The 15,001-nt window shown below is 44.8% G+C and overlaps 1 protein-coding gene across 1 annotated transcript in view; it reads left to right on the top strand.

The window, feature by feature from the left end:
• Sntb1 (syntrophin beta 1) overlaps positions 1–11,544 on the top strand; it is a 117,902-nt gene extending 106,358 nt beyond the window's left edge. The window contains exons 7-8 of the mRNA XM_010619649.2: positions 6,472–6,662; positions 9,764–11,544. Coding sequence (XP_010617951.1) covers positions 6,472–6,662; positions 9,764–9,856 — 284 coding nt within the window. The 3' untranslated portion in view covers positions 9,857–11,544. The remainder of the gene's footprint in view (positions 1–6,471; positions 6,663–9,763) is intronic.
• The last annotated feature ends 3,457 nt before the right edge of the window (positions 11,545–15,001 follow it).

The following is a 15,001-nucleotide window of genomic DNA, read 5'->3' on the forward strand; positions in this document are numbered from 1 at the left end:
ACAAAAAAAAAAAAAAAAAAAAAAAAAAATCAAGCTGACGGTCTTAACTGTCACATCCCAATCCTCGCAACTTGACACCCAAATGTGGCTACTTAAGCTCTACGTGGTATCAAAATAAATACAATAATAAGTTAATAATTCCACTTTATAAGATACAGGTATCTCGTGTGCAGCCCCAAATGCAATACAGTGATACCTCAGCCATCAAACGGTTCCACACTCGAACTTTCCAGTACTCAAACAGCAAAATTTGAAAAGCTCTGCTCAGTGCTTATAACTTCACTCAATAGTGGAACTGAAAAATCTAACTTGAAACTTGTCCAGCTGAGTGTGAGTCGTGCGGAGTATCTCACCACAGACACAAAGGGTGACACTTCAGTCTAAGTGCTGCTCTCACCTCCTGTTGTGTTAGTGCACCAGTCATTCACCGTTGTGCTTTTGTTTTGCACTTTATTCACATAAAATATTATAACAATGGCCCCAAAGAAAGTTAGTGATACCAGCAGTAAAGCTAAGAGAAAAACTGGGAACCACAATAGAGTTAAAGAAAAAAAATTATTGTGAAATTTGGTAAAATTCTGGAAAAATGAATCTATAAGTGTAATTTGGGGAATCTGTTATTTGGTTTTCCCTTATTTTTTATGGGCAGAATATATCTAATTCATGAAGTTTTTGGTATTTGAGCACGAATTTGGAACAAACTGAGTTTGACAACCAAGGTATCACTGTAATGCCTTTCCAAAGCCTTAACACTTTCCACATTCCAAAAGTCAGTGTCTTCTGAGACTCAAGGCAAACTCTTAGCTGTGAACTTCTGTAAAAATTAAAAATAAGTTACATATCCCTCAGGTGCAATGGCACTGGGTAAACATTTGCATTTCAAAAGGGAAGAATAAGGGATAAGAAAGAACTGGACCAATGCAAGAATGAAACCCAGTAGGGCAAACATTAAGTCCTATCCTCAGAGCCGAAACCTGTGGAAGGTGACTGTATGCTACTGCTGGCTTGGTATCAGGAGATGGGGTCTGGTAGAAAGAAGCAGGTTCCTGGGGGTGTGACCTGGAAGAGACCTCACTCCCTGCCTCTACCATTCACTGTGCTTTCTGGCTGCCATAACACGAGCAGCTTTGTTTCCATTAAGACCCAGTGCTATGCTGTCCTGCTTCAGAGCAGTGGACTCTGAACCAAAAACATGAACCAAAATACAACTCTCCTCCTTTAAGCTGTGGATGTCAGTATTGTGTCCCAACAACAAGAAAATGACTAAGACAGATTTCTGGAGATCTTGGGCAGCCCCACCTGTATGTCCTTTTGGTTGCAGTCCTCAGAGCTTTATTCTTGGACTGGCTTTGCTCAAGACCTACAGCTTCCCTGGCAGATGTTCTATATCCCTGGTATCTCTGACTTCTTAGTGTTTCCAATGCACTGTTAGATTCATTCCCATAGCTTCATGTACTGTTCTCCTTGCCTGATCTCCTAGGTCTTCTTTAGAAATCTGGGTAGAAGCTTCCCTGAACCCACAACTCTTATATTCTACAACAAATAAAAGAAGCATCATGTGACACCAAGGCCTGCTGTCAGCAGGAGCTGTAGCCAGGCCCCTTGGATGATGAGTGCAGCAACCTCCAAGTGTCTGGATGGCTGACCCTAACCCTAACCTTAAAACTAATCCTAACCCTAAGTACAGTAAAATGAATCCCAGGTGACCAATTTGAAAAGCAGCCCTTCTTGAGCCAAGGTACCAGGAACTTTCTTCACAAATGAAAGGTTAATACTTTTACACCCTTAAGCCTGCAATAGATGTGGTCTTGCTGATTTCTGAGATGCCCTCAAGGCATCTTTTTTCATGTCTCTGTACAAAGTACTTGGTTTCCTTTGATGGTGCTAATCTCTTTAGCAACCACACTTCCTTTACCCTTAACTTTACATGTGGTCCCCTTTGGTCCAAAATTTAAGTTTTTCAAATATTTCTCTCTGTTCTATGCTACTGATTATCACTATAAATTTGCCTAAAGCAAACAGAAAAACCTACCCTAGAGCTTGAATTTTCTTCCACCGAATCAGTTAGTCTACCATCTTTAATCTCAGTCTCCTGCAAAGAGTCAGGACATGGGCAAAATGGAGACATTTTTTCCCCAAGGTATAACACATATGACCTTTAATCTAATTGCCAATGAAGTCTTCATTCCTAACTAAAACCTGAAGAGCCTGGCCCTTACTGACTGCATTCCTATCACCGTTCTGGTCTTCTCAGCTCCAGTGACGATCACCCATCAATCTCTGCTTTGAGCATTCTATGCTCAGCCATCTTCTCCCAACTTTTCTAAACACTTCCCACAAACTAATTCCAAAGGCTTTCAAAACACATGGTTAAGTATAGTCACAACAATTTTCTGTATTAGATTTCCTGTCACTGGGACACAATACCCAAAATTTAAAAGAGAAGAGGTTTTGTTTGGCTCATGGTTTGAGGGAGTCTGTTTATGGTCTCCAGTGCAAAAGCATCATGGTGGAGATGCATGGCAGAGGAAATCTGCTCACCTCATGGCAGCCAGGACTCAGACAGAGGAAGGAGGAGCCAGGGCAGGAGATATGCCCCCACTGTCACAACCCTTCCAAGACTCCAACTCTCAGCAGCAAATTTAAATATGAATTCAACACTGGAGCAATCCACAGAAGAATATAGTGCCCCATCATCCAGTCACCTTCCAAGCCCCATGTCTCTGAACACAGGAGACTCCTGGAGGACATTTTAAGTCTAACCATGACAGAGATGATTTATTTCATGGTTGGCTAGCTCAAGGGAGAAACATCACAGCAGAATGGTGTGGCAGGACAAACATGCTCAGTTCGTGGCAGCCAGGAAGCAGAACAAGAGACCAGGGTCAGAGAGGAAGGGGTCAGAGGTCACATGTATTACCTCCGTGACTCTCCCCCAACACACTCAGAAGTGTGCTTTGCTCATCCCCTAGGTGGTGTTCAAGGCAATCCAATAGACAATCTTACCCATTACATGTGTAGGCCTGTGCTGTCCTATGTAATAAGCTCTTTAGGACAGACAATGTCCATTTAAATTAATTAAAGTTTAATCACTTCCTCAGCGGCACTAGCCACCTGTTAAGTACTCGATAGCCTCATGTGTCCAATGGCTACCGTACTGGATGGCATGACTGTGGAACGGTCCCATCATGGCAGGAAGTCCTCCTACTGTACCGCTCTGTTCTGGAGGAAGGTTTTCCATGGGACATTTAGAAATGATGCTTCCAGACATTAGCTGCACAGAAAAAAAGAATGACAATAAACTTTTTAGTTTCATTTGTTAAGAGTCTCAGATTGCTGGCTGTGCCCCATCCCCAGAGATTCAGTGTCAGCAGCCCTGGAGTGTGGCTTGAGAATTGGTGTCTAAGAGGATTCTGCGTGGCAATGATGCCTTGGTCCATGGACGATTCTTTGAGTAGTATTCTACTGGGGCACAGCTTCCATCACTCAGGAGTATTCTAAAAGATAGACACACATCACCTTGCGCTAGGGTTTCTCCAAGTTTCCTCTACTCATACAAACATGAAAAAGCAAATTTTTTATAAGATTTCTGTTGGGTCCTAGCCAAGGTGATGAGGGCCTTTTCATAATCACATTGAAACCAATCTGTACCCGCAGGTGTTCCCCAGTGTTACTGAAAACTTTTAGGGAGTGACCCTGAAGTTTTTCTTTTTGATTACTATCTATCTGGCAAGAAAGATGAGTTTTAAAACTTAGAGTTAGAAATGGCCCAAATCAACCAAATACCAAATTTAACAAAGTTATCTGTGCAATATCAGCAAGTTCAGATTCCATGCAACAATCCTGGGAGTGTTCTAGGAAAGAAGGGAGAAGTCAAAGGGATTTGGTTTAGTTTGCATTGTACAAATTTTGTAAAATCTTGGGCCAGGGATTTAGCTCAGTGGTTCTGCCACCTTCCTGGTAAGCACAAGGACCCAAGTTCGATCCCCAGTACTCCACCCCGCCAAAAAATATCTTCTCTAAATAACCTGAACTCTAGTTTGATAGGAAAATGCTGAACTCATTCACAGACTGCCAAAGGAGAATAACAGATAATTTTATAAACTGAGCTAGCTGAGTTGTAGAACAGAAGAAATTTTGGGAGTGACCAAAGTTGTGACTGAGTTACAACTTGAAGAATGCCCACAGATAGGTGGAGGGGAGCTTCTAATTTAATTAGGGTTTCAATTATCATAGCAGTGTATTCAATTTTCCTGTAGAGACTGAGCACCTCTCTAGATAACTGATTGCATTATATGAAGGCCACAAATACCATTTAAGGTCAACTGTAATTAAAAGTAATCACAACCAGTTAATTCAGAGTATCTGATGGCATAGCATTAAATTCAAACCCAGAGGAAAATAAAAAAGTATTTTCAGCACCTCTTCGCATATTCTGCAGGTGGTAGAAGTAAAGACTATCAAAAAAGGGGGAGTCAAGATGGGCAGCTGTCACTATCTCATTGCCACTGTCCTTGGTCATGTTTGGACTGGAAGGGTGGCAGAGAGCAGGGCCCAGGTTCTGTGCAGGACTCGGGTCTTTTAGAGAGGAACCCTTAGGGAGAAATCAGGATAAGCTGGAAGATGGAGAAGTCAGGGGCAGGGATACATGTTTTCATGAGAGCTCTAGTTACAAGCCATCTTGTTCTGTGAGCACTAGACATCCCCGGTTTTTTCCCCAAAACTCTGAAGGTCTCCTGCATCATACAATCATCATTCATGATGAAGGAAGCTGAGAACCTCCTTGCCATGGTCCCATCCCACATCCCTCCATATCCTAGTGCTGGAGCACTGGAAAGAAACATGTGACACAGTGGAAAGAACTTGAATCTTGAAAGTCAAGCACATTCATCTCTCTAAGTGTTTTTTGTCCTATAATACTAATGGAATATTCCTGCCCCATAATGTGTGCTACACCTGAATTCTGTGTGCTTTAGAAAGCTGACCATGGCTAAGGATACTGGAGCGATCAGTATTGCTCTTATTGCATCTCCCACCCTTTCAGAAAAATAAGTGTCCTGATTTTCCTAAAAGTCATTTAATTGTAGATCAAAGCCTGGACCAATTGAACTGCCGGGATGGGTTAAGAATGCAGTCTCATCCCTAATATTCTTTTCCACAACTCTTTAATTAAGGATTTTAAATGATATACCCACAGCTCTTCCCAAATAGGAGCAAGGATCCTGATGGCTGTCCTGCTGTCCAGGTCCAGAGGCTTAAAGAGCTAGACTCTTCCTAAACGCAGTGAGATTCTCAGATAAGAAGCTGGCACCCCGCTTGCTCAGGGGTTGCCTTCTGTCCCTCTGGATGGGAGAGTGCCTCCTGAGTACTACTGCTGAGGTCCCTGGATGCCACACAGGGTCAGGAGGACATAACATCCTTCATACAAGGTGTCACATCTGGCATTTGTCTGCAGCAGCAACTTCTCCATGACCTAAGATCTCAGTGAAATTGAAAGAGACCCTCTGTTCTGGCATGTGTCTAGATGTCCCCCCAAAACCTCACGCAGTCAATAGGTGGGGCTTTTTGGAGGTGGCCGGATGGAGAATGTGTGATGCTGGGATCAAAAGTGGTAGTCTGGATGGAATACAAGGGACAGAAAGAGGGCTGTTGCCATCACTTGCTGCAGCTGCTTATTGCTTTGCTGCCTTCTGCCTGCCCTGCCATGAACTGCTTCTCCTACATGAGGCCCCTCTGCCACACCAACCTGCCCTGGGACCAGCCAATTGTGGCCTTAAACCTCTAAAAATTGTGAGCTAAATAAACCTTTTCTCCTTTGTCTTCGGGGATCAGGTATTTTGTCTCAGCAGTGAGAAAAATGCCTAAGACACCTTTGTCTACATCTAAAACAAACTTTGTTTTAAAATAAAATGTTACATTATTTTTGAACAACTCTCTCCAGAGCCCCTCAATGTGTTCCATCTAATAACTTGGGTAATAGTGGGAGAATGCTTGCTTCTTCTACCAGGGGCAGACATGACAGTGTGGGGTGGGGTGTGTGTGTGTTGGGGGTAATGATAATGATGATGAATGAGACATGAGTTACTTTATTTAAATCAAATGTTGATTTTTTCTGGCTCTGGCTCATGGCAAGCCACTGTGGTCACTGGAAGGCAAGTTGACCTCCCTGTGCGTTGTCAGATGACCAGAGAAAGGCTAGAAGCCCGGAAACATTCAGTGCATCCCAGCAAAGGGAAATAATTTGTTTATATCCCTCACGTATATTTCTGGAGTTAAATTACGGTGCCAAAATCAATCCATGGACAATATCTTCACGAAGAATTACTATTTGTGTACTTTAGTAAGAAACTTGTGGCTCGGTCCTAGGATTAAGGAGACGGGAGATACTGAGGGCGTGGGAAAGTGGGCTGATGCTTTGGTTCCCACCTGTCGTACTTACCCCCGCCCTCTCTCCCTCTCCTTCTCCCTCAGCCTGCACCTACAAAAACCAGGAGTGTCGTTTGACTGTGCATTATGAGAATGGATTTACTCTTACCACTGAGCCGCAGGAGGGTGCCTTTCCCAAGACAATCATACAGTCCCCTTATGAGAAGCTCAAAATGTCTTCAGACGATGGGGTCCGGATGCTGTATTTAGATTTTGGAGGCAAAGAAGGAGAGATTGTAAGTATGCTTTTATTGTGACGGTGTGATTGATTGTGTATGTTTCATTACTCAACATACCCAGAATGACTTATAAATGTAATGCTGCTGCCTTAGACTTTTTGAGCATTTCACTACTAACAAAGTTAACGCAGGCTCACATTTCATTTGATTCTGGAAAAATAATGATCAGATTCAGTTGTTCCAAAGCTCTTTCATTGGGTCTTATTTCTCATCAGAAGACTACATGAATATCTGAATTAAAGGAGAAACATCCTTTATAAGGTTAGCATTAAATTCTTATCAAATGGGATCCCGCCAAGCCGGACATGGTGGCGCATGCCTATAATCCCAGCACTCAGGAGGCTGAGGCAGGAGGATCGCTGTGAGTTCGAGACCAGCCTGGGCTACATAGTGAGTTCCAGGTCCGTCTCAACTACAGTGAGACACTGTCTCAAAAATCAAAAGGGGGGGGCATCCCCACCAGCTAAAAAAATGTACCGTTCATTCTCAACAAGTATCCAGCATTATAGAACCCTGGCTCCGTACCCGGTGTTTTGGAGAGCTGGGAGGCAAGCGCAGCATTCCCTGCCATCCGGGAGGTCTCCAAGGAGCAGAAGGGTGACAGCACAGAGGCAGGGGGTGCTGGACAAGGGGCAGCAGGACAAGAAAACTGATCAACTCTATCCAAGTGAAGAAAAAGATGGCACAGAAGTTTGGGATGAAGGTTCAGGAATATCCAACACAGCAGATTCATCCAGTAAGGTAGCATACTTCTCATAGCAGTGCAAATAGTCCGTGTGCCTCAATGCAAGACTTCCTGGGATTGTTGCCGCCTGCCCACATGGAAAAGCCCACTCCTCAGCTATACAGAGCAAGGGAAGGGTGCACTTTTCCTCTTTCAGACCCTCGGAGTTCTTGGCATTTCTCAGGAAGGCGTAGCATCTCACTCAAGCTGTAAAGTCCAGAACTGTGCAGAGGCCCCTGATTTTGGTCTCTCTTCAGGTCCTCCCCGGCCACTGGATCAGTCAACACATAGTTGTAGATGTCTCCTTGGTGAGAGAGCAGAGCCCAGCCTTTCCATCTGGCCAGGGGCCCTCCACACCCCTCTCTCCACGCGCTCCACAGTTCTGAGTCATTTCTCCAGTGGGACATGCCGGGAACTTTCTCAAGTCACCCAGAAGGGGCCGGGGCAGAGTCCAAGGTCCTTTCACCTCCAAATGTCACACCCCTGTCCTGCATCGAGGGACGGTGCCGACCCCACAGCAGGAGCGGCTTGCTGAGGGCAGGGATGATGAGGTCCACGCCCAGGACAGCCACTTCCGCTCCACTTCTGAGCTTCCGGCCCGCCGCTGTTCTACGCTTTGCAACGCAGCCTCAGAATTTCGCTGGAATTTTTGTTTGTTTATTTGTGTGTTTCAGTCTTGAAGTGCAGCCCGAAGCACCTGTATGGAAATGAAGTCGTGTTTTAAAAGCCCGTTTCGCTAAGAATTCTCTCAGCTCTCTTGCTGCTCTATCAATCTCCTCACTGCATCCTTTTTCCTAAAGGTGACCATTCTCCAACAGCGTGGAAAGAACAAGAATCAGGGTCCCGTTTTATCCTGGGCTTAAAAATTCAAGACTATTTTTTCCCAAGAGGAAAATCACTTCTGTCTAAATTTCAGCCTTTCTGCCTATAATTACGACCTGACTTGGAAGAATAAGGAAGGACTGTTTTTGTGCAGTATTTTCTTTTTTAACCACTGGCACATTAGGTTGCTAAGTCAAGTTCAGACACAGCCCTAGGCAGGCAGGCAGGCAGCCACCTTTGCAGGTGGACAAGGGATCAGAGTTGTAGCAAACACGGTAAACTGAAGGTTTCCTGGATTCTCTTTTTGAACTTGCATACAACTCCCCAGCTATCTTGGGAAAGTCCTTTCATTTCTTGGAATCTAAGTCTCCCCTCCCATAAAATATAGGGATTGAAGGAGGTAATCTTTAATGTCACTTCTGAAAGTCAGATTCCGCACTCGTGACATAGAATATGGTGGTTAACACGGTCACAAGGGCGCCACAAAATCTATATGCCTCACTGTGGGCAGCTCTGAAACAGCGCTGCTGCATGTGTGACTGTCCCTCCCATCGGGTGGCACCGGACAGTCCGGGGAGGTACAGGCCGCCCAACTGGACGGTCACGCATGTGCCCTGGTGGGTCTAAACAGCAGGAGTGTGTTAAATCCCAACTGTGACATCAGACAGATATCTGAGTCCTCACTCTACTTCCTGTGAGATACACCATTTCAGAGAGCTTTGTGTCTGCAAATCTTAACTTTTCCATATAAAAATGGTTAACAACAGGCGCCTTGTAGGGGTTTTCTGAGAATTAGATACCAGAATGGGCAGCGCAGCACCTGATGTATAATGAATGCCCTCTTTGGCAAATAAATATTCTTGTGTGCCCATTGTTCTTAGTCTTCAATCTTGTCATCACTAGAATAAAACTGGGGCCATCGGGACAGAATTGGGGAAGAGCTCCTCTTTCCTAAAGTAGGCCAGGTGACAGGAGCGTTCACCATCCGACAGCGCCTGCGCTGGGTCCTGAGTGGCCCTCACTGAGGGGAGAAGGGGCCTCACAGGCACGCGGCACACTTGTGTGCAGCGGCTCGAGAGCCAGGAAGCCGGGACACAGCCGCTCAGCGTGGCTCCTCTCTTCCCAGGCCTGGGGAGAACCTTCAGTGTGGCCAAGAGTCGTGTCTCGGAAGTGTGGGAGCGGGACCGGGTGATCTCGGGGTGTGAGAGGCAGTGCTGCTCCCACTGTGCTACAGCTCCATGAACATCGTCACTGTGGGACCAAAACGAAATGATTTCTACAGTCAAGAAGGGCACCGTCCGTGTTTATGGGACTGGTGTAGATACAGTCCACAGAACTTATGTTAGAAAGAAAGTTACATGAGACTTAAGGAACAAGTTCAAAGTTACTCCTTTATCTTATTGCAGGGCAATGATTTTACAGCATAATTGCTCCAGTTAACACTAAAAAGCTGGCAGTGTGGATAGGTTCGTTTGATGCGTACGTCATTGTTCTGAATCGAGCATTCATGTGAACTTTCTCTGTCTCTCCCTCTCCCCCCTTCCAATTTCAGCAGCTGGACCTTCATTCCTGCCCCAAGCCCATTGTTTTCATCATCCATTCATTCCTGTCAGCTAAGATTACAAGACTTGGCTTGGTGGCTTGAGCAGAGGGGCGACTTGCCTTGGAAGGGGCCTGTGATGCACCAAAGACTGGGACACTGGACCCCGAGCCGCGCACCACGCGTAGCTGCCAGGGCCAGCTCCAGGTGCAGGAGTGGGTGTGAGGCTTCCACAGGGTGCAGGGCCACCCTGAGAAACACCACGAGATGCGTCAGAATAACGCTTCCCAGAGCAGGTGAGGTTGAGACGATGAGTGAAGGCGGTTGGCTGCACACAGCGTGGCTTCTACATGATGGCGACCAGGGCCTCGGCCATGAGAACAGCAGGTGCAGCCTCACTCATACCAGTTTCTAGGCAGCTGGCTTGTCCAGGCAAGAAAGGGCTGACTAGGTATTTTCAGGCCTGAAATTAATATTTTCACCTGTTTTGCCCACCCCACTAACCATGACCCCTTGACTTATTGCAGTGTAGGTCCTAATTCTAGTTGACTTGACTTTCACTGGTAGGGAAATATTCTCTGAACAGAAGCCCACCTTTTCCTTAAGTGGGAAGCAGCTGTTACCTTTTTCCTCCATGAATTATCTGTCAGGGGTGCAGAATGGTTCCAAAGTGTTCTCACTGGCATAAGCTGAGCGGGGATTAAATAAAACATCAAATATGGATCTGAGCTGGAAGCTGGCGTAGTTGGAGCCAGAATTCACTGCTTAAATTACAAAGCTGTGCTGAAGAGCTGTGTGCACAATAGATGACAGGTCCTGGGGCGATACTCACACCAAGGTGTCCCGTCTTATGGCCAAGGCTGACAGCTTTATGTACGGAAAGCAAGTCATGTTTTTTTTAAAGGTTGTCATCATATATATGTGTACACACACACGCACACACACACACACACGATGGCGGGTAACTAATTGTCCCCGTGTCCTGACTTTCTGTGAAGCACTGAGCAGCTGGTGGCCCTCCGTTTGTCCCTGTGCTTGGGTGCATGCATTTCCCAGCAAAGCTCGTGGGATTCTGGAAGTTTCCCATCCCCAGAACGTAAGCCCATCGCTATAACCCAATCTACCGATAACGTCTGCAGCTCTTTTCAAATCCCAGGGAAATAAGATAATGGCCTGATATTTTTCTAGAAAAGTATTTTGGGACAGTGGCAAGCACAGCACAAACTTAATGTTTTTGCTTTTACGTCTCAATTCACTCACTAAAAATAACCCCCGTGGTCTGATGTTAAAAGTTGATTTTCTCAGACCTCAAAAAGTAGTCCCCGATTTCTAACATCTTGTTCCCCTGAATGTTACACAGACAAATGTACATTGTAGACCTGTGTTTTAAGCATCGAATTTTAGCAAATATTGATGTAAAGAGGTTTAAAAAGTGCTTTTGTTTAAAGGATGTAAACTTGCCCCCTCAGACATTCATGCTTATTGAGTTGCAGAGATTTATTTTAAATCATCATTTCTCAGAATATTGTTCACATGGGCTTTGGTGATAACGATCTGTATTACATTCTGAGTTAAAAACATGCTCACGGGATTTCGTGGTTGCTGGCCTCCTCCACACCGGAAGGCCCACTGTGTTCTCCTGGACGGGGAGTCAGGTGTCCCCACCCCACGTTAACCTTCAGGTCTCCTTGCTTCCTCCCAGAATGGTTTGCGAAGCTAGCGTTTTCTCTGTTTTGTTTGAAGTGTATGTTTGCAGTTCATAAGAGCTGCATTTGCTTTGGGGACTTGGTACATGTATATAGCTTATCTTGATCATTTTTGATCCACCCTTTTTTTAAACAGAAATAATCCTTTAAAAAACAGCTTGAGCATATTGGCTTGGTGTTTGTTTCTTGTTTTCCAGTGCTGAAGAATGAAATCCAAGCTTAAATAATGTAGGAAAACATCGAAGCATTTGTAAATTATGCTCTTTCACTATATATTTTCAAAATCACTGGAATGTTGTTATATAAGAGAATTCTACTTGTCTATTGTAAATAACACATTAAAATACATATATTAATGCCAATAGTTTAATTCAAGAATATGTAATTTAAGGTGCTCGGTACTACATGAAGTATGAGTTAATCATTCATGATTGAGTTGCAAAGATTCTATTATATATTTATAGACAAAATAATCACAGTTGCAAATATTTCAACCTTGCTGAAGTTTTGGACTGATATCTATGTGAGAGCCAACAGAAACTATATCCTCTACATTTATAAAATTTTAATTTAAATATTTATATTTTAGGAAAAACATTTGAATAAAATTAATGCATTTTCTGGGGCAAATTAAAATGCAAGAAATAGAAAATTTTACTGAGAATTGTGTATTTGAATCATTTTTTTTCCTCCCCAATAAAAATGTATCCTATCCAGGTGGCTTCTAATGTTTATTTCCAGTATCTGTGTGAGGTGTGGTTGTGTGTGTGTGAGACACAAAATGGTGAGTGTGGATAGTTCACGAGTCAGGGAGGATGAAGGGCTCGAGTTATTTTGAGGAAGTGGGTTTTTTCCAGGTTGCTCTGTGCTCAGCTTTGTGCACTAATTCACAATGCTAGGCTCTGAATGGCAGTGCGATTAAGTGATATTTTCATCTGTACCTGGTGGCCAGCTGTCCACTGGTCACAGAAGAGCGTGACCTCTCTTGAAGCCATTGTGTAGGCCAATAGAGACACCAACGCCAAGGCTTTGTGACTTGAACCACGTAGGGGAGATGAAACCGTAGACTTATTACCCAACACCCAGGCAGAGGCGTCTCGTTAATGCTCTCGATGGATAGGACTAAAGACGACGAGATGTTCCATCTCGATGGATGGAATCGGAACCGGCTGGGCTGAGGGAGGAATCTCGTTAATGCTCTCGATGGATAGGACTGACTAAAGACGACGAGATGTTCCATCTCGATGGATGGAATCGGAACCGGCTGGGCTGAGGGAGGAATTTTTGGGTGCACATTGAGTTTTTTCTTTTAAAAATGTTCCTGTTTCTAGCACCAGGAACACTGTACGATTTATATATGACCTAAATATTCGTCTGATTTTCGGTGCAGAAAGTTACGTGTATTCTAAACCTGTAACATTGCAGACTGGATTTTCTGGCGGTCATAGAGGACTGACGTTAAACCCTGCTGCTGAGGTTGGATGTACTAATGGGAAGGAGAGGCCATGAGCAATTTTTCATGTTTTTTTCCAGAAATTCATTTAATACGTGTAGGCTTGACCCCATTGCGGCAAACCTTAACGACTATCTAAAATATTAGTATTGTCCTCAAATTACTGAATCGACTGTAGTTTCAGCACAGGTGCTCACAGAGGGCTTAGGGCCCCCATGAGAAACTGTCCTCAGAGGCTCTGACACCCATCTGCACACACACATTCGCTGCTGTGTCCCTCAGCTGGCTTGCAGTACATGCAGCCTCCCGGAATTTGGAAGACTTTTTCCACAAGTTGAAACTTTACTAATGTCTAAATCAGATTTAGAACTGTAGAATCTTACTTTTGGGAAAGACCCTAAGGTCAGGAAGGACATTTATGGCCACAGTGTATTTCCAGCAGTACTACCTTTGTATATGAAGCTGTATAATTTGCTAGTAACATAGCAACACAGTGTATACATAGGACAATGAATATACACCGAGCAGAATTTTTTTCACAAGTTTGTACCATCTATCACACACACACATACACACACCACAGTCCAAGTACTACGCTTTGAGAAATGTTGACCTTGTAACTAAACTCAGGAATCTCGTCTTACCTTTGAAGTTGCTCATCCAGCCTGAAATTGAAAATTTCCCACTCTGAGGAGGCGCTGTTATCTCTCCAGGCAGGGCCCCTCCGTTTCTAGCCGGCTGGACTTGTTTGAGAGGTCTTACGTTCTTAGAGCCAAAACTCCCATCTGCCCAACCTCCAGTCTTGACCCAGCTTTACTCTGGAAAACGGTGACAGCCCACTTCCTCTTCCACATGAACGTCCTGTATACAGGACACCATCAAGGTGCAAGCTACTGCGTAATGTAAAATGAGCCTGGGCCGGAAATGGCTTCAAAATCCTTTGTGTTCATCTTTAAAGAACCCATTGACCAAGATTAGAACCTTCTGCAGTACCCAGTGATGAGGGGTGATGGGAAGACACATTTACACAGACTTCATGGGTGGTTTGGCAGGCAATTTGGTAATAGCCGTAAAAAATTTTAAATGCATAGACCTTTTGACTTGTGGGAATTTACTCTCGAGATGGGATTATACAAGTGCACAGACTGCTGTGTGAGGATCATCTTCATAGCACTGTTTGAAACACGAGGCTGAAAAGTGAGTAAGACATCAGTCGCTCCTTGAACCCCGGCACGCAGCTACATTGGAAATTCTGCAATTACAAGTGGCAGTAAGAGGACGCGACTTCCGAGTGCAAACTTGGCACGGTGCACCTCTCCCGTTCGCATTGCCACTGAAAGTGGGTTTCAAGAATCACAAGTAACAGCCCCTCGCTGGCGCCCATGGGTGATGCGGAAGCGCGTGTGTGTTAGTGCTGCATGGTTCTCACAGAGTTGGAGGGGGCACCCGCTCTCAGTATCTAACGAGCAAGGGCCACAGTTGATAGGTAGCCTGCTGGTGCCACTCTGCGGGCACCTCCCGATCCATGTTTTGTGTGTCCTTCGAGAGTCATGCAGGTGAAAATCCCATCTGTTATTTTTTGGTGGCTAATGTTCTGAGAATGATAAATAATATTTTTGAAACCTGTTTAAACAAACTTTGAATAATGGAACTATTTGACTGTGTGACCAGAAATCAATTATCATGTCACCTGGAGTCCTCTAAATTACACTACATTTGATTTCACTAGGAGAAGCAAGTTATTAAAATGATGAGACCATGTCCCAGGAGGGTGCTGCATCACATTTGAATGGTAACAGAAGAGCAGCAGGCATCTCCAGATTGGCCTTGTATTCTCCGTTCGTTTGTCAGTTGATCATAAACAAGGCCTTTTCCTGGGAGAGTGATGAGAGCAGAGCAGAGTGGGGGGTGGTGGGAAGTAAGGAAGCCCTATGGGGACAAGAGGCACAGAGGGACCCGATGTGCCCAGACCCTCTGTCGCCACCAGCAGCCAGGCAAAGAGGCACATGGACGGGAGCCTTCCAGGCCGACTCCAGCCTCCAAGGGAAGTCTACCTTGCTCTCATGCTTGGCCTGTGGCCGCGACTCTTCC

The sequence above is a fragment of the Fukomys damarensis genome, unplaced genomic scaffold (assembly GCF_012274545.1).
Source record: "Fukomys damarensis isolate Sample0158 unplaced genomic scaffold, DMR_v1.0_HiC HiC_scaffold_5, whole genome shotgun sequence".
In the NCBI taxonomy this organism is placed as follows: domain Eukaryota; kingdom Metazoa; phylum Chordata; class Mammalia; order Rodentia; family Bathyergidae; genus Fukomys; species Fukomys damarensis.